Source organism: Tribolium castaneum, chromosome 2 (assembly GCF_031307605.1).
Source record: "Tribolium castaneum strain GA2 chromosome 2, icTriCast1.1, whole genome shotgun sequence".
In the NCBI taxonomy this organism is placed as follows: Eukaryota; Metazoa; Arthropoda; class Insecta; order Coleoptera; family Tenebrionidae; genus Tribolium; species Tribolium castaneum.
In genome coordinates this window covers 21,752,858-21,775,821 of record NC_087395.1, presented here as the reverse complement: position 1 = coordinate 21,775,821, position 22,964 = coordinate 21,752,858, and the positions used below count along the sequence as shown (strand labels likewise).

The window sequence follows — 22,964 nt, the reverse complement described above, 5'->3', positions numbered from 1 at the left end:
TTTTTATTTTATTTATCTTATTTATCTTATTTATTTTATTTATTTTATTTATTTTACCACATTTTCATTCAGCAATGTTTCAACGTTCGTTTACGTATAACGCTGTTTCTGTTTATAATAAATTAAATGCTCATTTAAAATTACTTTCTACAAATACTTTTCACAAAGAAGTTGAAAACTTTTTCTTTTTAAGTAAGCAGACAAGCAGCGTATGGAATATTAATAAAAATCACTTATTTTTTCTTTTAATATTTTATTTTATTTATTTTGATTTTTTTTTAATTTTGTTTATCACATTTATTTTTTATTATTTATGCATGATTATAATTATTTTATTTCCCTGTGTTCTTTGTTTGGGTTAAGTTGGAGTAGTTTCGGCTAAACTTCGCCCATAATAATGATTATTTATTATTTTTGTTATTGTTATTATTTCGTGACCTAGTTTACAGGAAAAAGTCGAAAGTGACTTTGTTAGTGCACAGCTGATTTATTGTTTGCAAAAATAATATTAACTTTAAGTAGCTTCTTGAGTTTTACACCAACTTTGGTTACCTACCTGAAGTTCTGTTGAACTTGAAGCTTTAGCAAGATACTATAACACGTAAAGTTTATCTGTTATAAAATATAATGTCACTTCCTGTTTTATTTTATTACACGTCGTATTACCGGGTTTATCCTCTGTTCCATATGTTGTAAATCGAACATCGTTTCCAAATTTATCACAATTATATCCGTTTCATTTGTTAACAACATTTTTTAATCAAATCAATTAATGAATAGTAAATATTACATTTGCAATTATTTTTAGAAACACGAACAAATATTTCGAATAAATTTTTGTTTGCTTATTATAAACAAATAACATATTTAAAAAACTGAAAAAAATTAAATACATACGTAAATAAGCACCCACGTGTAGAAATGGTAAAATCAAGACAAACATATTTTCGTTTCACTTTACAATTCGAAAATTATTATTTCCTTCATAGTTATAAAGCGCCAAAACACTCTCATCGGACAAAAACCCTCTTATTGTAATAAACATAATTGAAGCGATCCTCATGTCGCCTTAATTCCCTTTCATTAGCTTTACGAGCTCCAAGACCAAAACACACTTCCAAGTAAAACCGCAACGACTCGTCGTACCCTAAACTAATAAAACCCCACCAAAGAAATTTCAATAAAATGTTATATTAATGTATAAAGATGTGTATAAATAAAATAAAATGATATCTATACTTATAGTACATTTGATAGTAACTAGATCTCAAACAGACGGTCACACCATAGTTCATGGGGAAAAAACACCTTCCATCCAAGAATCGAACATCAAGTGACACAACTACTGCCCATCGTGATCCGCTTCGTCCATGTCCATCAGCAGGCCGGGGTCCTGCGCCGCCACCGCCACCACCTGGTTGTTGTCGTTGTTGTTGTTCAGCTGCTGCAAAATGTTCAGCTGCTGCAAGTTGCCGTGGGCTGCCGTTATCACGTTCTCGGGCGGGTTGGGCGGAATGGGCGGATTCGGCGGCGTGGGGATGGTGTTCAGCGTGCCCTGCCGCTGGCTCTCCAGCGCGATCATCTTCTGGCGCTTCTCCTCCATCAGCTTGTCCCGGTGCTTGTGGATGTAGTCCTCGATGTTGGGCAGGCCGTCCACCACGCAGGCGGAGAGCGCCGACCGGTAGATGTTCATGTCGGTGGCCTCGTACCACTCGTTGGTCTTCTCGTCGTAGCACTCCACGTGGTAGATGGTGGTGACGCCGTTGAAGCCGCCGATGGCGAAGATCATGTCGTCGATCACCTCGATGGCGAAGTTGCTGCGCGGGTTGTACATGTCGGGCACGGGCGTCCAGGTGTTGCTCTGGGGGTTGTACTTCTCGCCGCTGCACATCCGGGAGATGCCGTTGAAGCCGCCGATCACGTACACGTAGTCGTGGTAGGCGATGCACGACACTCCGGAGCGCCGGGATCGCATGGCGCTGATCAGCGTCCATTGGTTCAGCTCCGGGTCGTACACCTCCGCCGAGTGCATGCATTCCTGGCCGTTGAAACCGCCAGTGATGTAAATCTTGTCTGGAATTAAAATTTTGGACGTTACACTTAATTGTGGCACTCATTCTGTTGGAGCACTCCTTCGTCGTGCTCCAAAACCATTCGTGCCACAATAGAACGTCTTATAAAACTCGCATAATAATATATTACTCGCATAATAATATATTACTATTATATGACTAAAAAATGGTGAGCAAACAAAAAAATTACTGTCAGACTAACTAAGAAAATACAACATTGCTTTCCTTTTAGTGACACTTCTACAGCAAATTAATTCGTGGTAATTTTAGTAAAATATGTTATGACAGTTGCAGTTTTTGACTTATTTTGCAAATAAATCGTCTTAGAAAATTAGAGACCAATTCGGTACCGCTAAATGTATTTGGAAATTTTGATGGTGTAAAAAGGAATCATAAAAAGTTCACCGTTCTCTCTAATAATTAACAAGAAAGCAATTAACTAAGGGTGTCTAGTTGGGCGCTATTTAGAGAAAAAGCCGAAAATGTGACAATTTTGTAAACCAAAACCGAAGAACTTAAAACTTTAAAAACATAATTATATCAACTTCGAGCTCATTCCAAACAAATAAAATTTATTGCCAATTTTCAAAATTGCAATCGTAAGATGACTGTAAGCACAAAATAAATTTTTGCTTTATAAAAAACTCTTTTTCTTTCAACTTTTTGTAGCGCGAAGCGCATTTTTAGCATAATATTCCACTTACTTGTTTGTAACTTACCTAATCATAAAACTTCAAAAAAGTAAAGACAAAATTACTGAAAATATTAAAATAATAATTAATCGAAATTTTATGATTTCTAGTCATTCTAAAACAAACCGTGTTTAAATAATTTTTTGTGTAAAAGAACGTAAAAAAATGTCGCCAGCTAGGTGCATTTTTTATTTTTCTCTAATTAATGGTTTTTGTTGACCAGCGTTAATTTTTTAAGTAAACAAATTAGCACATGAACTACTTTAAAAATGTGATCATTTCTCAAGAATATTTTTTCAGAAATTTCTTTTAGTTTCAGAGTTATTCAAGAAAAAATTTTTGGTTGAAAATTAATTTTATTAAAGAAGTTATTTTTAGAGCACAATTTTTTAGCAAAAAATTGCCGTAATAGGGTACCTTTTGAAAAAAAATTTTGTTGAAAAATTAAAAAACCAAAATGATTTTGAAAAAAATGTTTTTGAAAAATTATCACAATTTTTGAAGTAGCTGATGATGTACTAATTTGTTTTTTCGTGAGGTACCTAGATAGTTTAGGCGCTTGGTTCATTGTATAATGATGACGTACTCGTAAGAATTAATTAATTAATCTAGATTAGAAGGAATTCTAAGAATGTTCTGAAAAAACTCTGTATAATTGGTATTTTGTTTTTTATAAACAAAAAAATGTATTTCACTTAAAATTTCTACATTTGTAGTTTGTAGCGAACATAGGATTTTAAGATTTTTAATTACAAAGACTGGCGTTCCAGATACAGGTGTCTAATATTTCGAGGTTTTCTCAAGTTTCATGTAATTTTTAAGGTTTTTCAGTTGCAGATTATCTATTTAATTTTAGCAGAAATATATTATTCTTGTAGTTTCGTTTTCTGCAACCCAAAATTATACAAAAGCGGAATTCAAATAATCCTTAAATAATTTGAAGTTAAAACGAAGAAAATTGTATAAATTTTATCAAACAAACAAACACGATAGATTCAAATTCAAATAAACCTGAATCCAAAAATTCCCAAATTTTTGGATTCAGGTTTATTTGAACTCCAAAGTAAAAGAAGAAACGTGATTTATAAAAACTACAAATTTTGAATTCTAACTCAGACTTAATGAGAAGTTATGTAAAAGTAGATTAAACAGATAAAAAAAATCAGAAAAATGATTTTTTTCACGGATTTTCATTTCACAGATTTTTTAGTTGCAGTCATTAATTTTCTCTCATTTTCATTGAGATTATAATTTTTTTCACAATTTTTTTTTAAATACGAACCCATCAACAATTAATATTGCTATTCGATTTGCATTTTATTAAATCACTTTACCAAAAAAACGTAAAAAAGAACAGAAGTTCAGTTAGTTACTTTGTAAGTAAATCCGAAAATGCTATTTGTGTCTTGTTTCTCCTAGTATTTAGTTCTCTGTAGGTAGGACACAGACTAAAATCGATGAAACATTGAAATACCAATCATTAGTTGGACCTTTGCGTTTTTTGAAAGCAAATCCTTCATGCCTCTAAACCGGACGAAACATTAAACGCTTTTGTCACCACGCAAAAAACTCGTAACTCCAATAATAACCCGTTAGCAGTTCAAATTTACTCTTTCAAATACCTGAAATTACTTTTCATCTTTGTGATTAAAGCGGCTACTAATAACTATCGAACCAAAAATTGCCTCACATTGATCATTTCCTCTCAACAATTTTTAATATAAAGTTGAAACAATTCGGACTTTAATTGAAATACTTGGAAAAACGCGGCGAATTAACGCGTCATTTCCTCACGTTTGGTGCAAGATTGCTCGTCGTGGGCGACACATCATAAACCCCAAACATTAAACAGTTAGGGACATTAAAACAAGTTCGTTAATGCAACGTGTTCTCTCATTGTTGATTAGTAACACGACCTGGTCCCACCATGCCAAATATTTCCGCTAAAAGCGCATCCACTTTAATGAATTTAATTAGAAGCTTGTTAAACTTTTCACCTCTCAAAGTAATTCGATCGCTGCAAGAACAAACAAATACTCACTATTAAGGTTGCAAGCGCTCGCATCGGACCTTTGCATGTTCATCGAGGCAATTAGCGACCACTGATTGGTCTTGTAATCGTATTTCTCGGCCGTGTTCTGCCGATGGTGGCCGTCGTACCCGCCCATGGCGTAGATGATGTTGTTCAGGACGGCCGTGCTGACGTAGCAGCGCCTCGCATGCATGGGCGCGATCTCCTTCCAGGCCTTCTTCACGGGGTCGAAGCACCGGCACGAGTTGAAGTAGTCCATGCCGTCGAAGCCGCCGATCACGTAGATGTTGTAGCCGACCACGGCGGTGCCGTGGTAGGCCCTGGGCCCGGCCGGGTCCACCTCCTCGATCTTCACCCATCGGTCGGCGCGCGTGTCGTAGGTCTCGATGTAGTTGGTGGGCGAGCCGCCGCTCCAGCCGCCGATGGCGAACAGCACCTCGTGGGGCAGGCGGGGACGCGCGATTTCGGGGGTGACCACCTCGCCATTCCTGCCGAAAATTAACGATCTATTTCTAAAAACTATCGCTAAAAAGGTTGCTAAATCACAACTACGGATCCGAGGCGAAGTACAAAGTCTTAAGAGCAATAAATTTAGAAAATGACTGTCTATGATTCATTAAATAATAAGCAACAAACAGTTGGGCTTTTTTATGATCTGATGAAAGCTTTTGACTCTGTGAATCACGGTATCTTGTTAGAAAAGCTGCACCATTGTGGTATTCGTGGAATTTCAAATAATTGGATTAAAACTTATTTACATAAAAGAAGACAAGTTGTTACTCTGAATGATCATATGTCCGAACCAGCGTATGTTGAATTGGGTGTGCCGCAGGGATCGGTTTTGGGTCCCATTCTTCTTTTAATTAATCCAAAATCTAATAAATTAATTATTTATGCATATGACACAAATGCAATATTAACTAACAAGAATCATGAAGACTTGGTTGAATGTGGAAATTACGTGTCTACAACTATAAATAACTGGTGTTTGAAAAATGGGCTGGTATTAAATCTGAAGAAAACCTATTTGGTTAAATTTTTGCCTAAAAATGTGACGCTTGATTACAGTGTTCTAATTAAACTATGTGGAATGTCAATAAAAAATGTAAATGAAATTAATTTTCTTGGGATAACGTTGGACTCTAAATTAACATGGGAAAGTCATATAAATAAATTGTGTAATAAGTTATGTGGGATTTGTTTTTTAATAAGAAATTTAAAGCCCACTGTGTCTGGTGACATTCTTAAAATGTTATATTTTGGGCTTGTCCAGTCTGTACTTACTTATGGAATTATTTTTTGGGGGTCCAGCAGCTTTTTGAATAATCTATTTGTAGTACAAAAACGTATTCTAAGATGTATGGATAGTTCGGAGGCAGTAGCTCACTGTCGTCCTATTTTTCGAAAACTTGGTATTATGACCCTCCCATCTTTATATATATTTCACTTACTTTTGTTTATTCGACAACATGTAAGCACTCTTAATAAACGAAGCGATATTCACGCGTACGATACAAGGACAAGAAACCACATTGAGCTGCCACATTCTAGGTTGGCTATTGGTCAACATGATCCTACATATGCTGGAATCAAATTGTACAACAACTTGGAACAAAAAATTAAGGAATCTAAGTCTTTTAATATATTTCGCAGTCGCCTGTCATTCTTCCTACAAGACAAAGCTTTCTATAGTATTGAGGAATACCTCAATTATTCCAAATTCCCTACAAATTTGTAGAATTTCATATATTGACGAGTCCGATAAGACGGTGCATGGCATGCTCCATGACTAACGACTTGAGGGACAATTACATATTATTATTATTATTATTATTATTATTATTATTATTATTATTATTATTATTATTATTATTATTATTATTATTATTATTATTATTATTTAAGCTGTCTTATATTGTTTAAAAGCCTGCAAATACGAGTACAGTGAAGATACAGATCAATGTAACACAGAAAGTTGTAGTGTTGAAGAAGAAAGTTGTAATACAATTAAAAAAAAATTCCCGTCGAAGCAAGAATTCCAAGAAAACTTAACTTTTTCAAGACGAGAAAAAAAGTGACGAAAAATCGAGAAATAGATGAGAAACGAACGATTTTTCTCGTTATCCCTAAAGAGAATTAAGAAAAAAAAACCGATTATTGGGCGTCTCTTTATTTTTAAAATATTTGTTATTCGGTTAGCGGCTAAAGGTTTCCCCTTTAAATCTCGCGTTATTTTCTTATCTTAAGTTGTTAGGGCTAAGAATATTAAACAACATAGTCTGGTTCGAAGATTCTCATGATTTTTTAAATAGCTAATTAAAAGAGTGACTCGTCAAAAGTTTTATTGGCAAATACTCAAAGTAGTTTTTCTTAGTTGATTAAATTGTTATTGATTTTCAATTTTTGTTTAATTATGAGACTTTGGAATTTGGTTTTTTCTTAACTAAGAAAAAAGTTACAATAAGTATTCAAAGTACCCACTTTTCAATAAAAATCAAATTAAAAACTCTATAGGAACATACACAAAGTTTAATTTAGTTAGTTTTGTTAGAAAGAAATATAAGTAATCCCAAAAATGATTTTGTCCAACAGATTCGTCGAAATTGTCCATTTAAAAAATATATAATAAAATTAGGAATTTTTCAAAAAAATTCTCGAACAGGTCGATTTTACTTTTTAAATGCTACATTTTGACATCATTGTGACATTTATGAAGTCATTCGATTTTGATGAAGGATGACGTCATTTTTATTTTTTTTAATGATAACAGTTTTGTTAAAAACATAGTACACATGTTTGTCTCTCTGGATATAACAAAAAAAATTAAATTAAAAAAATTAATTTAGTAAAATATAAAAATATTGACAGTGAAACATAATGGGCTTTATCTCTTTGTTCTTGACATATTTAAAAATCGGCAATTTTATATTTTTTTTAATAATTAGCATAAAAACACTTAATAGGACACCTAAACCCAAAAAAATAAACAAACAAAATCACTCCTTTAACATAAAGCAAGAACAAAAAGATTTTAAGCTCTTTGTGTAATACACTCGATCAATGACTTATAACTTTTTTTACATAATTTTTTTGTTTTTTTAATACTTACCAGAAAGATAAAAATGTATTCTATCTAAAACAATAACAAAAATGCCAGTTGTCATTTAAATGAATTAAAAATTATGTCTTTAATCGAAAACGAAAAATGTCAGAAAATTAAAAAAAAATAAAATCGACCTTTTTAAACTTTTTTTGAATAATAGCACCTTACAAATATATGAATTTTGTGCATTGCTTCTGGTTCACCTTGTATGTATAGTACAACAATCAATTTTCCTGCAACTTCGCCGATATTAGAAATGAATTATCGAAATTAAACAAAAGAAATTTAAAAAAATGTAATATAAATATTTGTCGATAATTTTAAAACTGTCCGCAATATTGCGGTTTTCTTGCCGTGGAACTGGTGCTATAAATAACATTTTTTGTGATTTTGCCTAAAACTGGCAAAATAGGACAAACAAATTTAAAAAATCACTTTCGTCGATATTTTTAAAACTTTTGATGATTTTGTATTTTTTTTCATAGCAATCGATTCTTTGGACCACTTTGCATTAATGTACACATCAGTTTTTTATGATATTGTCAAAATTTATTCTTTAATTAAATAATCATCAGTAAATATCTTTAAATCTGTCAGTGATTTTTCGATTTTTTTTACCAAAACAATATATTCTGTACATTTTACATATACGCTTTTACTACTTAATTAAGTGTAATTTTTTCTGTGTTTAAATTCATAAAAAAGATTTGTATAAAAAATGACACATTAATATTCGTGGATATCTTAAAAAAACTGTCGACGTTTTGTGATTTTCCATGATAATTGATGTCTTTGATCATTTTACGTACGCTTTACTCAAAAATATCAAATTAAGAAAAAAATAATAAATGTTTCGTAGCGTATCTTTAAAAAATAAATTTTTTGCTTAGCTTCAACTCAATTGTTAAATAAAGATTTTTTTAAGTAATTTATTAATGTCTTCAAAACGATGGATGTCGTAAAAAACATCAATTTTCTTCTATAATTTTGCCGAAATTGACCGAATGGAAAAAATAAAATTAAAAAAATATAATCTTCGTCTATATTTTCACAGTCGGTGATTTTGCGGTAAAGATGGAAAATTTTTTGGCAACATTAATGTAGACGGTACTTTAATTTCCTTTGAAGGTAAGATGTTTTCCATTAAAAATTAAAAAAATTGCAAACAAGATATCATCGAAGACAATGTTTAAAAAAATATAAGTGACTACCAATTTGTTCCATATTTATTAAAACGGTGCGAATATGGTTGAAGATACAAATAAGGGGCAAAGTAGTAAAGAATTAAATTTCGTACAGCAATGTACAGGTCATATTTTTATCTTCAACGGTTTAGATTTAAAATAAATTTTCTCGTATTCGTCGCTTGAACGTTTTGAACGTCTCTGGGAAGTTAAATATGAATTTGTGGTCACGCAACTTTTTTAAAGAAAATTCAATTATCTAGATCTTTCTTTCTTAAATCTTTAAACAATACTCGTATGTTTTAAAAAATCTGAGACTAGGCGCATATTTTGCATACTTTTTTCTCATGATCATCATGAAAATTTTAGAATTAATTTAATTTATCGCTCTTGAGTACAAAAAATCGACTTTGTCTCGTTTGGTCTCCTAGTACACAAGCAAGCAAGCACGCAAGCGAAACCTAAATGTTAGCTGAAAGTGACTGAAAATTGGGTTACTTGTGCATGATTCTTTCGAGATCGTATAAGAATTTCAAAGTTTCGATGACCATCGGTCTACTTTCTTCGCAGGATGTGACGTACGGGTGGTCTTTGACTTTTTCCATGAAGAACTGGGTTTCCAGCAACCCGAGTCTGATGCACTTCATCAGCGTGACAATATGCGCTTTCCTCTGCTCCGGATCGTAATCGATCCACTTGAGGATCGTCTCCCAGACGATCTCCTCGCTTTTCACATTGAGATTATCCGCATTGATGATTTCCTGAAAATCCTTCAGTGCCAACATTAAGAGCTCGTCGCTTTGCTGCGCGATTTGGATGAAGTTCTTCATGATGAAGCGCCAGCAGGCTTGCGCAAGATCAGTGCAGAAGTGGTTTCGGGCGAAGAGCAGAATTCCGATGCAGTTCTTCGCGCTGAGGATGTTCTCCAAATATTTACAGCACATTTCCAACGCTCCCAACATGCTCAGATAATCGGCCGTGATCAGGACATCGAAAACGTTGTTCTTGTTCAGGTCTAGCTTCCGCAGGTAGGCGTAGTTGATCAGGATGTGCATCATCTCCGAGCTGACGCCTGGTATTTGCACCTTGGTCTCGTTCTTGTTGTGTAGGAGGGTCGTAAATGCGGCTCTGAAATTGGCAAAATTAGAGAGACGTTCCGCCTCTTCGGCCGCAAATACTTGAAGTAGTTGCTGCAGGCGCACAGGAGGGCCCTGTGGATGGGGATCTCGGTCCCGTCGTCAAGGACTATGATGGCGTCGCATAACTGGTTGTTCTCCCTCAGATCGTACAACGTCTGCATGGCCTGCATGCTCATACACCGCCCTTTTCCGGTTTCTGCATCCTGCATCTCATCGTACTTCTGCGTCTTGGTGGGAATCTTTCAAGGAAGGTTACGAACACAAATAATTTTGAACAATATTGGGGTTGAAATTTGTTGAAAGTCAAAAGTGACAACGGAGGCAAAGGTCTCTATTGTGCTTTTATTCCAAGGGATTTCATTGGTCCTCGTGAACCAAATGCCGCCCAAATATTTTTATGAAAAAATTCCCTCACAAAAGAAATGCTCACAGAACTATAACACTATAAGCATGGAGATGCGAGATACTTTTATAAAATATAGAAAAAGCTAAAAGAAAATACTGAAAACTAAGATAAAAACTAGAAAAAAAAGAGCTAGAAAGCCAGACAAAAGTAAAAGGCTAAAGAAGAGGCGAACTACAAAAAAGGGTAACTATAGAAGAGAAAAACTGTAAAATTAGAAGCTAGAAAAGAGAACAATTACAAAAGCAAAAAATTAGAAAAAATTCCAGTTATGGAAAAAAAGAGAAAAGTTAGAGAAAAACAGAACTAGCAGAGAATAAAAGAGATAATGAATTGGAAAAGAGGTCTAAAAAGTAGCGCTAGAGAAAAGAAGATCTAATAAAAATAAAAGCTAAAAACGAGAAGAACTAGAAAAAGAAAGAGTTAGAGAATGAAGACATAAGCTAGAGTTTAGAAGAGCTAGAGAAGGGAAGAACTTTAAGAGAGAAAATCTAGCGAAAAAGAAGAGCGAGAGAACTGAAGAGATATAAAATACGAGTAGGAGATCTAGAAAAGAGGGAAACTAGAAAAGAGAACAATTAGAAAAAAATAAAACTAGCTTATTTTTTTTAGATTTTCTTACTTCTAATTCTTCATTTCATGAGCTCTCTTCATTTCTAGCTTTAGGCTATAGGCTTCAGAATAGAAGAGCTAGACAAGAAAAGAGCTATAACAGTGATGAGCTAAAGAAGGAAAGAGCTGAAGAACGGAAAAACTTTAGTAAAGAAGATCTAGAGAAGTGATAGAAAATACGAATAGAATTAGAACATCTAGAAAAGAGAGAAGCAAGACAAGAGGGAGCTTATTTTTCTTATTTCTAGTTGTTCTTTTCATTAGCTGTCTTCTTTTCTAGCTCTTTTCTTCTCGAGTTTGAGAAAAAAAAGAGTTAGAGGAGAACAAGAAACGATAAGAACTATAAAACTAATGGAAAAGAAAAAAGTTAGATAAGAGAAAAGCTGGAGAACGAAAAAATTTAGTAAAGGAGATCTAGAAAAGTGATAGAAAATACGAACAGAAGATCTAGAAAAAAGAGGGGCTATAGAAGAGTACAATTAAAAAAAATTTAGCTTATTTTTCTTAATTTTTCTTATTTGTAGTTGTTTTGTTTTCGTTAGCTCTCTTCTTCTCTAAGTCTTCTCTCCTCGAGCTAGAGGAAAAAAACCTATAAAACCAAGAGAAGAGAAGAGCTAGAAAAGAAATGAGATAGAGAATAGGAGAGCAGCTCAATAAGAGAATAATAGTGAAGCAACGAGCTATAAGAGCCAACAAAAGAGAAGATTCGGAGAAGGGAATTATTTCTTCTAGAGAAACACATTTTAAGTTGAGAATAACTGAATAATTTGACAGTTTTTTTACAACAAAGTTCTAGATACGAGTTAAAATAAACCGATAAATTGTGATAATCATTCCAAGAAATCTTACTGGAACACAAAACTGGTCAAAAATCATTAAAAAACATTTAGTTTTGTTATTTTTTATTACGAACAAACGACATGAACTTTTAAACCTTGTAATCTTGTACGCGCTGATAAACTTCCATTTTATTTCATTTTTTAGATCATTAAGTTATTAACAGATTTAAACATAAATAATTTTTTATTTATTGTAAACTATTTTATAATTACATTTTTGTTTATCATTTACGATAATTGGCAGTAATTAAATATTTCTGATAGTGGAGCTACAGGAGAATTTGCAAATTTGATGTTTACAAATGACAAATTCATTAAAATCGCATTTATTACAATTAAACGGTTGACCTATGCGTCAAAAGAAGCAGAATAATATGATTGTTGAATGTATCGTTAATAAAGCACTTTTAATTCAAGGTTTTGCTTCAATGAGACTATTTTCACCGAAATTGTTACTGCAAACTTTAAAACCACATTCGTTAAAATTTACTTGAAACTTTTTTTAGTACACCACTCTCCAAATTATTTTCATGACCACAGTTTTGTTTTTTGGTAAGATTGAGATATTACAAAAAATAATTAAATTAACTTGTCATGGAACAGACAGGTATTTAATTAAAAACCTCTTTTTTATGGAGATGCTCCTGATTTAAACTGATCTTTGTGAAAGTAGTTAAAGATATATTTTACTTTTAGGGAATAAAATAACAATGTTTTAATAGTTTTTTAGCAGTTAAGCGCAAAATAATTAGGCGAAATAAAAAAAACAAACTTTATTATTTATATAATTGCATTTTTTGGGAAAAATGGAATAAAACTCCACGTAACGAAAAGCATTTTATTTCAATGTCAAAATCTACATAACTACAAAGTCCCGCATTCCTGGCGCCTCCATAATGTCCTGAAAATCGCCTGATTATCTCCCCATCGTCCCATTTTTGCATATTCACGTGATAAAACACCAGTTTGTATAATTTATCACAAAACAAGCAAAACACATTTTCTTGAAAATTGATTACACGTTTCAAAAGGGAACAGCCTCTGACACTTTAAGTGTATATACAGCATCAGTGCACCGCCCCCACAAATCCCCCTCATACAAACGCACCGTCCATGTAACAACAGCGAAAGTGGCGGCGTTGACGGGAAACGCACGCAAAAGCGTGGGCGAAAGCCCTTTGTACAAAACTCTGTAACCTTCGCTCGCCACACTTTTCCTCAAACAATCGAGCGAACTCATATACGTTCTGTCAATCTGCAAGCGGGTTTTGACCACGTCGATGGGATACACGACAATCCAGGACACCATCCCGGAAATCCCGCCGGAAATTAGCATGGTTCCGGTCGAAACGGGCCGGCTGTCCTCACTCCGGGTCAAAAACTCGTAAGTGAGGAAGTAGGCGCCGAAGGCGGGCACCTCCCGGAGGATCGTCGCGTTGAGCCCCCGGGAAAGCCCCCGCACGCCCTCGCTCCGGTAAATCCGTCTCAGGCAGTCCAACGGCCCGGACGCGTCTTTGGCCACTTGCAGGCGCGATTTCGCCAATTCTATCGGACTGCACAGAAAGCTCTGGAAAAATCCGGCGGTGGCTCCGGCGATTAGACTCGACTGGAGCGTTTCCGGGTTTAAACTCCGCTGAGTGTTGCCATAAACACCGAAAACTATCGCATTGATTGCGGCAACTCCGGTCAAAGGACTCGTCATCCCGCGGTAGAGCCCCCGGAGGCCGTCGCGCGTTACCAGCTTCCGGAAGCAGTCAGCGGTTCCGGTGAATTTCGGGTTTTTCGCATCCTGCGTCTGCAGATGCACTTTAATCGTATCCAAAGGATGCCCAACTATCACACCGGCGCATCCTGCGGAATAATTGTTACATTTGGTGGGTTTGGGTGCTACTTGCCTCCAATGCAACCGGCAACAAAGTCAAGAGCCATCGCCCGGACTTTCAATGTGGTACACGTCCACGAAAATGTTCAACTCGAGAGGGTTCGCACTGATTGACACCAAATTCGTCTTGTTGTAGAAAGTTATGCGAGATTTAGACTCCATGAACTACAAAACCACCTTTGCATTATTTTCACACTGGGATTTTTTTACCTTTTCTTTCGCTTTTTGGGTAATTTTGAACATAACACATGCTACTGTCGCCTCGCGGTCAGAACTGGAGGTACGATTCATTCATCTCGGTATTAAAATATTCAAGGGTCGACTGATAAGGCCTTATCTAATTTGTTATGGATTGTCAATGATCTTGGACGTTACAAGTTTCGTCTTAAAAATTGCTTAAATTGCTAAAAAATTACGGAAAATGGATTATGGGTCGTTTATTCGCTCTCAGTGAACCAGAACTGACAAACAAAAATAAGGGTTTTACAACTTCATTATCTTAAATATTTCTGAAAATACAAATGTTGTTATCAACAATCAATAGTAAATTAATTGATAAATAAAGGCAGTGAAATATGTGGGGTACGGAAAGTTATCAAATTTCTCATAATTTTCCATTACGCCCATTATGTTTTTTTTTGAAAATTGAAAACCTTTTTGATTTGTTGCGATATTCCAGTTCATGGTTCAGCACGTGACCCGCACGTTTTCCGCACAAATTGCGAAATAAGTGATAAATCGCCAATTCAAGAATAAACAAACTTTGAACTCGACCGCACCATTCCAAATTTTAAAATTTGTTTCATTGACGTTGTACGAGAAATATTGCGAGATAAGTCCTAAATTATTAATCGTTGCTCGTGCCTTAATTATTTGTATAAATAAAACCAAACTAAACAAATTTATGGAAGCGATGATAATGTGAAGTCTTGTAATTTTTATTGTATTCCAGGAAGACAAAGAAACGTTTCCACAAGGATTTGTTTTGTCTCGCGTAAAACTCGACTCATCGGCGGTCGTTAAACTGATTTTGTTACACAAATTTTAAATTACTGTAAAAATTATCACTAATACTTATTACACTTCCGAGATCGAAAAATACGATTCCTTCATTCGTGTTTTGAAATACTTATCAGCGAACCAATTGTTTAAGCCAACACGGCTATTTTTACGAAACGTAGATTTATAGATACGACTAATTAAAATTTAGTAATTATTCATTCATCAGCGGCGTTTTATCGGAAATTTCAAATTACTGCACAGACAAATGACACAATAACTTACATATCGGAAAAGCGTGTGTGCAAAACATGTGATGAGCGTGATTTATAACCAATAACAATGAAAACTGAACCAAAATTTATTGTATTCCTTGTTAAACAGATTTTTACAGCAAAACTTGTTAATATACAAGTGGGTCTGCACGTTCGGACGAATTACTTTATTTTCTAATTTGTGAGTCGTAAAGAAGTTCATCTAGTTTAATGTTTACGACGAAATATATGAACCCAAGAGCAGCTTGTTTATAATGTGCCATTCCGAGGAGAAAATCGTCGTTCACTTTGAAGCAAATTCCCGAGATTTGATTATCTTGTTAATTTTTAGTTTACTTTGGACAAAATCTCACCTCACATTTACGTTTCTGTCTGGAAGTATAATTTTTTATCCAATCCAATTAACTTACCATTTAAAATCTTCTTACATAAAAAAACATTATTGAATTTTGACTAAATTTTGCGAAAGGGGGAAGAAAATAATTTTTGGCTTGACCTAGCAAAAAAACTGTCAACATTATAAAAGGATAAAATAACTACATTTATTAATAAAATAGGTATAATTGCGTTTTTAGTTAACAAACACAGTAAAAGTCCAGAAAAAGATAAAACCAAGAAAAAGTAATGGCATTTTATACTCAATTTTGCAATTCGTTGAAAATATCTTTACAATAAAACTTTGCAATCCTTAAATTGATTAATCTAACAGTTTTAAAGCTTGTGATTTATTTTCCATATTCGATGTAACTGGTTCGAACTTTTTAAACATAAAATTGTCAAAGATGATTGCATCATTATAATGAGTTTATTTGAAAAAAATATTGCAACAATGTGTTTATTATTGTCAAGAGAATTTATTGTCAAACATCCAGAAATAAACCTGAAAATGAGCCAAATTTCCAATTTTCCTAATACATTTTTTGGATCTTTAGAAATTCAATATTTTTCGTTAATAGAGAATTTTAAAAAATAGTTATTTATTTAATGAGTCTGAGTGTAAATCGGACGCTTTATTTCACGAGTGGATTTTTAAACCACGAGTAAAAACGAGTGGTTTATCATCCATGAGGCGAAATAAATGAACCGATTTACACAAAAACGAGTTGAATACAACATTTTATTCTTCGAAATAGACTCAGCAAGGCTTAAAATTGCTTTAAATTTGTTAAAAATAATCTGACGTTTCGTACTGAGAAATGCCAAACAGTTGTCAAAACTTCCTTACACAGGAGAAAAACCGTAAATTTTGACAGTGTCGAAGAATAAATTATTATTATTATTATTATTATTATTATTATTATTATTATTATTATTATTATTATTATTATTTGACCGCGTTTTAGTGGTAATTTTAAAAAAAATAAGCACCCAAGGGTTGAAATAAAAACACATATTTTAGATAAGGTATTATTTATTTTCGATTCCACACCAGTCATTTTGTTTGTTTTTTGCGTCAAGGTTTGTTTATTCTTATTTCTTAATAGAAACTAAAACAACAATCCCAGTCAGAGTTGTTTGTATTGAAAAATTCCAAGAGAAATGAGCGCTTCTTCTCATTAATTCATTAACTCCAAGTTACATTATATTCAGGTCACGCCACAAAGCACAATTTTTCATTCCGACTTATCACACAAACAGAATTTTTGGCCGCTCTTCCAAAAACTTGACCTTGCCTCCACAAACAATCCACTTCCAACGAATTTTCAAACTTGGCGCCGGACGCGTCGCGACGCCCAGCGCCGCGACGTGCCCATAATAGTCGATCAGCTGAGCGCCGATCACATGAACTCAATCGAACAAATTAGTGCTTGTGTGCGACAATGGACGGGTTTCTGAAAGTGACAAACCCAGATTTGACGAGTTCGCCCTCGAATTCGTTCATTGCGGATGAGGTGGCGTCGATTTGCCCTCTGATAACGCCTTCGCCCCCAACCAACGACCTTATTAACCCTCTGCCGGAGTCGAACGAGCCCAACTACCAAATCGGCGAGGATTTGGCCACGATTTTGCAACAGCATGTGCAAGGTTTGGCCAAATGTGTCGAGTTTAGAGGGAAAAATTCCGTGTTTTAGATGAGGATAAGTGCGCAGGGGACTCAGCCTCCTCGAGCTCGTCGGCGTTAGCCGAACCCTCGTGCACCCAACTGCTCAATCACAGGAACAGCACTTATCACCATATCGCCAAAGACGAAAATACGGCCAATGAGGTATTAATTCATTAATTAATTAATCATGTTTTGTATTTTCCTTAGCAGAAAAAAATTATGTCATTGATGCTACTTCAAGTGTTTATTGTAGGTACAGTCACCCAAAATGAAAATGGCACGCGTCCATAAACAAACGCCTACCGGGCATTTTTGGATCATTTATTTTATAAGATTTGGGCCAAAAACGTATAAAATCTACAAAATTTGTCGAAATTGGTGAAAAAATACGACATTTGGTTGACTATGGAGTTATTCTTATTTTTTTCAAGCTTTCAAACACGTTTTCGAATTTGTCATTTAACTAAACCGTGCTGAAAAACCAAAAAACTGAAACTCATAAAAAAACATTTTTGATTTTTTTTTGATGCAAAAACATTATTTCGTAAGAAGTATCAAGAATATGTCAAAAAATTACCGAAGAATTTAATTAATCTTCAATTTTCTTCTTTAATTCCAAATGAGTGGAATTCTAAACAAAATGAAATGTTTCGCTGTGTTTTATTTTTATACGGCAAGTTTTAATAATAATAATAATAGTAATAATTATTATTATTATTATTATTATTATTATTATTATTATTATTATTATTATTATTATAATAATAATAATAATAATTATTATTATTATTATTATTATTATTATTATTATTATTAATAATTCACAGAACGGAGGAGACATTCAAGACAACGACTCAATAAAGCTAAAATTGCCAAATATTTTTATTTTGTTTAAATCACTTGAATTCAATTGGGTGGAGCCAGCCCGAAAGCTAATCTGAGTCATGCCCTTTCCATGCGCTCTGCCAATAAAAAGGCAAAGATAACGCAGAGACAAAAAATTTCAAAGCGAATGTATTGGTCGATCATCGTATGCTGATTTTAAGATGGTTTCGAGGACTAGACTGTTAATATTTCATGCAATAAATAATTAATTTGCATTCATTTGTCTAAAGGGGAGAAACAAGTGATTTGTTTTTTCTTTTATAAACACCCATTTACGATAAAAACCCAATTTTGTTTGTTTTTGAACCTGAAAATTTATTTAGTATTTTTTCGCACATTAAGAGATTTGTCTGGTGGATAATTTTTAAATTTTAAATGGACATTTAACTGTTCCTGAAAGAGTTAATGGTCTGACAATTGGATTAGCTCTTAAATTTTGTACATCAGTGATTAGTAATTACTGATAACCACACCGATAATTTTTTTTATTAACATTTCCCAGTTTTCGGTTGAATCGGTTATTATGATTAATTAAATATTTCAATAAAAAAACATTTGTAAAAATATTTGATCTATGCTATTATTTTTAACTAACTACGAAATTTTTAATGATAAATGATAAGAGTGATAAGCTGGTAAGGAATATCAAAGAAAGACCCAATCACCGACGGGCATTCACCACTTCTGATGGTTTTTATTTGCGTTAGAAATTATCAAAAAATATGTTTTACAATTATGAAAAAATTAAAATTATTGTATTTTTTTAAAACATAGAACATCAAATAATTCCTGTGTAGTTTACAGGAATTTTACTCTGCTAATTCATTGACAGTAAATTAAGGGCCGGTTTGCAAAACTTTCACTTGCAAACAAATTTTAATTAATTTAATTCATAATAAGGTTTCTGTCCCAAAAGGGCCATGTAAGGGTTTCTGTTGAGCGCTGACTTGCTGCCATTTCAACACAATAATATTATTTCTTTTATTTTTAAGTAACTTGTAACATAATCACCAAACAAGGCCATATCTAGAAAAAAAGTACGACTGGCCTTATTAATTATTAATTATTATGCACACCTAGGCTACCAAAGAAATATTTTTGCAGTTATTTAATTAATTCCGTAAAGTTTATTTACCATACGATCGTGACAAGTTAAACACGAACACTTTTTTAGTCTAGTCTTTCTAAGTCTAGAACATACCAAATTTTATAAGTGAATTGCACAGAAAAAATAATTATAACTGTAGCTTCGATACACTTTGTACAAGTCTAATTTTTCTTCCAAGGTATGTTTTCGAGTCATTGACAAGATACATTAGATGGAACTCAATGCTTTACTCGATTTTTGTTTTTTCTCAAACGAACTGTTGGCCATATTAGGACAAGTACTTAATTCGAATTTTTCGCCTTTTGTAAACCGAACCTAATTATTAATTAAATAATTTCGATGTCGCTGAAAAAGCAAGACACAAATCACCAGTTATGAGGGAAAAGCCTCAATATGTCGAATTTCAGGAAACCGCAGGCAAAGTCCAGCCCCTGCAGCTAACGTTCCGCAACCCCCCTGAAAACTACTTCTTCATGTCGTGGAACTGGCCCCTGATCCGCAAGGTCTCCCTCGGCATGTTCCTCTCAGGCCTGGTGGCGATGGTGGCCCTCGTAATCATGATGATCTCAACTCTGCCCAAAACCTGCGACCCTTACACCGAGTGGTACCAAGGAAAAGTCTTCTACGAAATTTTCCCCGCCAGTTTCTACGCCAGCGACCGCAACCACATGTACGGCGACTTCAAGGGAATCGCCCTCAAAAGCGGCTACTTGAAGTCGCTGGGCGTGCGAGCGATTCGCCTCAACTCGATTTTCCAAACACCCAACTACCCCGACGATTACAAAAACGTGACGAATTTGCTCGAAATCGCCCCCCAGTTGGGCACAATTGAGGACTTTGACAAAATGGTCACGGAGTATCTGAAGCCGAAGAACATCTCGCTCATTCTTGATTTACCGGTTTTTCCGGTTTTGAGGCAACTCAACCGGAGGAGAATTGAGGCGAACTCGACCAACCAGGAGCCAGCGGTTGAGTTTTTGAAACAGGAACCGGATTTAATGGAACAGGTTTTACTCCACTGGACGAGGCACGGAGTTGAGGGGTTCTACCTCAAAGGTTTGGAGCACTTTATTGACGACCCCCACTTGGGGGCTGCCCTGCGACGTTGGAAAAACATTCTAGGGCCTGACCGGCCCTTAATCATCAGCGAGGGCCTCATTAACGCGGCCCCAAAAAACACAATCAATTTAATTTTGAACAGTGTGGACCTAGTTGACGTGCGACTGGAGATAGAGAAGGGCCTTTCGGCCGTCACCAAACAAATCGAGTCGGTTCAAAACGGGACGCTTTTCTCCCGCCGAGGCCTCCCGTGGGTGCACTGGAGCCTGGGGGACGAGTCCCTCCCGACTCGCCTCGCCAATCTCCTCCCTTACGGGAACGCGACCTTGGGGGCAACCCTCCTCCAGTTGATGCTCCCAGGGACCCCGTGCATTTTCTACGGGAATGAGATCGGCCTCCAGCAGATTTCAGACCCTGAAGGCGACCGCACCGACCAGAAACACCTCCACCACTTCACCTTCATGGCCTGGGAGGAGCGGAAGCCCAGCCAGGTCCTGCCATGGATGCACGGGGAGAGGGCGGTTTCCGACTTTGGCCAGGCCAAGTCTGTGGCGGACATGGTGGAGTTGAGGGCGAAATCGCCGGCGATTTTTTACAACTCGATTTTTAAAGAGGGGGAGAGCAAGGCCAACTCGGAGGTGATTTTTTCGCGGGAGAATTTGTTGGTGATCCAGCGGTGGTATCCCAGGAGGAAGAGTTACGTGGTTGTGAGCAATCTAGGGAATGCGACCATTACGCAGGATTTGTCCACGCTGCTGTACAGCGGGATTGTGATCATTGGGCCCAGGACGGACTCCAAGTCGGGGAGCATCTCCTTCAAGGATCTTTCGTTGTGGCCGGGGGAGGCGGTCGTTATTGAACTTATGTAATTTTTAGAGCATTGTGTATTTTTTCTGTGATAAATGGTTAAATCATTGATTGAAGTATAAATAAAGCTAATTGTCTATTCTCCGGGCGTTTCTATTTAATTTATTTTCAAGTTTACATAAATTTACAAATTTCAAGGAATTGTTTGAGGTGTTTTCGCTAATTTTAGAACTTCTCAGGCTGAAGGATTACAACCTTACCTTAAAAAATATTCTGAACCAATTTATCATTTTTTATTTTCGACTAGTAGAAAAATATAGAATTAGAAAATATAGAAATAAGAAAATGTACCAAAAATAAAAACTTTGAAGGTACTAAAATCGTAGCGAAAATATTCATCAAATCGTATACACAATTCACAATAAAACAATCTTTTAGCTTTCTTTTAAAAACACATAAAGGTAAATTCGAAGGTAGATACAAGAACTAGTTGGCATAATATAAACGCAATTTAGAAAAACCAATTTTTTTTTATAAATTTCGTGCAATTTTTATCAAATACTCGTATAAATATCATTATCAACTTCAACTGACTTCCAAGTAATTCAAAAATATATTCTTTTTATTAAATCCTGGTTTAAAAAAATGGCATACTGCAGGGGGAGATGTGGAGAATCAATATTAACTCCTTTTTGTACCAAATCCTAGTTATTATTACAATAAAACCTCTCAACAACGGACACCGATGAAGAATGTTTAATTATTGTCCGTTGTGGAGAGATGTCCATTAATGAGATGTGGGAAATTTTAATTTAGGTTTTGTTACGTTCCTACAAAAATGTCCGTTATGGAGAGGTGTCCGTTATTCGGAGGTGTCTATTAAGGGAGATTTCAATGTATAAAAGGTAATTGTCTTTACGCAAATACACAAATTTTTCTTTTTCAACATTTCTTCAGATTCATTTTGTGTCAAAAAATTAGTGTAGGAAGCGCTGTAGAATAATTACCATCACCAAAAATTTATTTCTAATTAATTGTATTTTAAGTAAAAAATTAATTGACGATAAGTACTTATTGGAAGAAGACTTGTGACGTTGTCGTTTTGCGATAAAATCTTCAACCACTTTTTAATATTTCCCTATACTTATGTGTTTTTATTTGTTTCTGAGGTATCTAGTACAATTTGTAAAATTAATTCAATAGTTATGTCGCCTTTTCCATGGATTTGGCGCAATCAGAAGGACATTAAAATTTGTTCATTTTAAACCATAATTTGAAGAAAAACCTGAAAATTTCAGCAAGTTATCCTTATTCCCTTAGCCATTTTTTAACAGTAGAAGAGACAAAACCACAGTGAAGTGCCAATACAAGGGGGTTTCAAAGACAAACTGGAATTTTCTAACTTTTTATTGAAACAAAATGCTAACACACTTCTTGAAATTACTTTTCAAGTACTTAGCTTTCTCTACCTTCAGTACAAAAGTTTCTAACAACTTTGTTAGTCGATTTGAGGAAGCAGAGAAGCTTTTTTGAACTCAATACTATGAAACCTGGGTCCATCATTTCACTTCAGAATGCAAAAAATTAAATATAGACTGGCGATGCTGTACTGCACCAGAGCCGATAAAAGTTCGTCGGCAAAGTCATTTCTCGCCGAATTATTGTGTGCTAAATTGTAAAATGAATAGACCACGAATGTAACACCTATCTAATTATTATTATCTCGTATCAAAAAAATTGTTATCGATGTCTTTCTGAACTGCCCTCGCACATGCGGAAATAATTAATGATTTCCTTTAAGCCTCGAGTATTACTCGTCAAGTTATAAA

General features: G+C 34.8%; 3 protein-coding genes across 3 annotated transcripts; 1 reads left to right on the top strand and 2 right to left on the bottom strand.

Moving 5' to 3' along the window:
* Positions 1–1,171: 1,171 nt before the first annotated feature.
* klhl10 (kelch like family member 10) lies at positions 1,172–10,574 on the bottom strand. Its single transcript, XM_965785.4, has 4 exons — positions 10,262–10,574; positions 9,582–10,211; positions 4,806–5,284; positions 1,172–2,073 (listed from the first exon to the last, which is right to left on the bottom strand). The coding sequence occupies exons 1-4, from the start codon at positions 10,429–10,431 to the stop codon at positions 1,343–1,345; spliced, it is 2,010 nt and encodes a 669-aa protein (XP_970878.1). The 5' UTR covers positions 10,432–10,574; the 3' UTR covers positions 1,172–1,342.
* Positions 10,575–12,900: 2,326 nt separating this feature from the next.
* LOC659412 (uncharacterized protein) lies at positions 12,901–14,364 on the bottom strand. The gene is made up of 3 exons (XM_965720.4): positions 14,169–14,364; positions 13,972–14,123; positions 12,901–13,927 (listed from the first exon to the last, which is right to left on the bottom strand). The coding sequence occupies exons 2-3, from the start codon at positions 14,003–14,005 to the stop codon at positions 13,101–13,103; spliced, it is 861 nt and encodes a 286-aa protein (XP_970813.1). The 5' UTR covers positions 14,006–14,123; positions 14,169–14,364; the 3' UTR covers positions 12,901–13,100.
* A 2,603-nt stretch (positions 14,365–16,967) lies between these two features.
* LOC100141517 (amino acid transporter heavy chain SLC3A2) lies at positions 16,968–21,277 on the top strand. Its single transcript, XM_001811222.4, has 3 exons — positions 16,968–17,257; positions 17,305–17,438; positions 19,677–21,277. Exons 1-3 carry the CDS (start codon positions 17,053–17,055, stop codon positions 21,195–21,197), a joined length of 1,860 nt encoding a protein of 619 aa, XP_001811274.1. The 5' UTR covers positions 16,968–17,052; the 3' UTR covers positions 21,198–21,277.
* The last annotated feature ends 1,687 nt before the right edge of the window (positions 21,278–22,964 follow it).

What these genes read in the sequence shown, in the direction of transcription:
- LOC100141517 (XM_001811222.4), top strand. Translation starts at nt 17,053, where the DNA reads ATGGACGGGTTTCTGAAAGTGACAAACCCAGATTTGACGAGTTCGCCC. An exon ending in TTTGCAACAGCATGTGCAAG is followed by an intron (nt 17,258 to 17,304) that starts GTTTGGCCAAAT and finishes TCCGTGTTTTAG; the next exon opens with ATGAGGATAAGTGCGCAGGG. An exon ending in ACGAAAATACGGCCAATGAG is followed by an intron (nt 17,439 to 19,676) that starts GTATTAATTCAT and finishes GTCGAATTTCAG; the next exon opens with GAAACCGCAGGCAAAGTCCA.
- klhl10 (XM_965785.4), bottom strand. Translation starts at nt 10,431, where the DNA reads ATGCAGGATGCAGAAACCGGAAAAGGGCGGTGTATGAGCATGCAGGCC. An exon ending in CTCGAAAGAATCATGCACAA is followed by an intron (nt 5,285 to 9,581) that starts GTAACCCAATTT and finishes AATTTTCGGCAG; the next exon opens with GAATGGCGAGGTGGTCACCC. An exon ending in GAGCGCTTGCAACCTTAATA is followed by an intron (nt 2,074 to 4,805) that starts GTGAGTATTTGT and finishes TTTTAATTCCAG; the next exon opens with ACAAGATTTACATCACTGGC.
- LOC659412 (XM_965720.4), bottom strand. Translation starts at nt 14,005, where the DNA reads ATGGCTCTTGACTTTGTTGCCGGTTGCATTGGAG. An exon ending in TGTTGCCGGTTGCATTGGAG is followed by an intron (nt 13,928 to 13,971) that starts GCAAGTAGCACC and finishes ATTATTCCGCAG; the next exon opens with GATGCGCCGGTGTGATAGTT.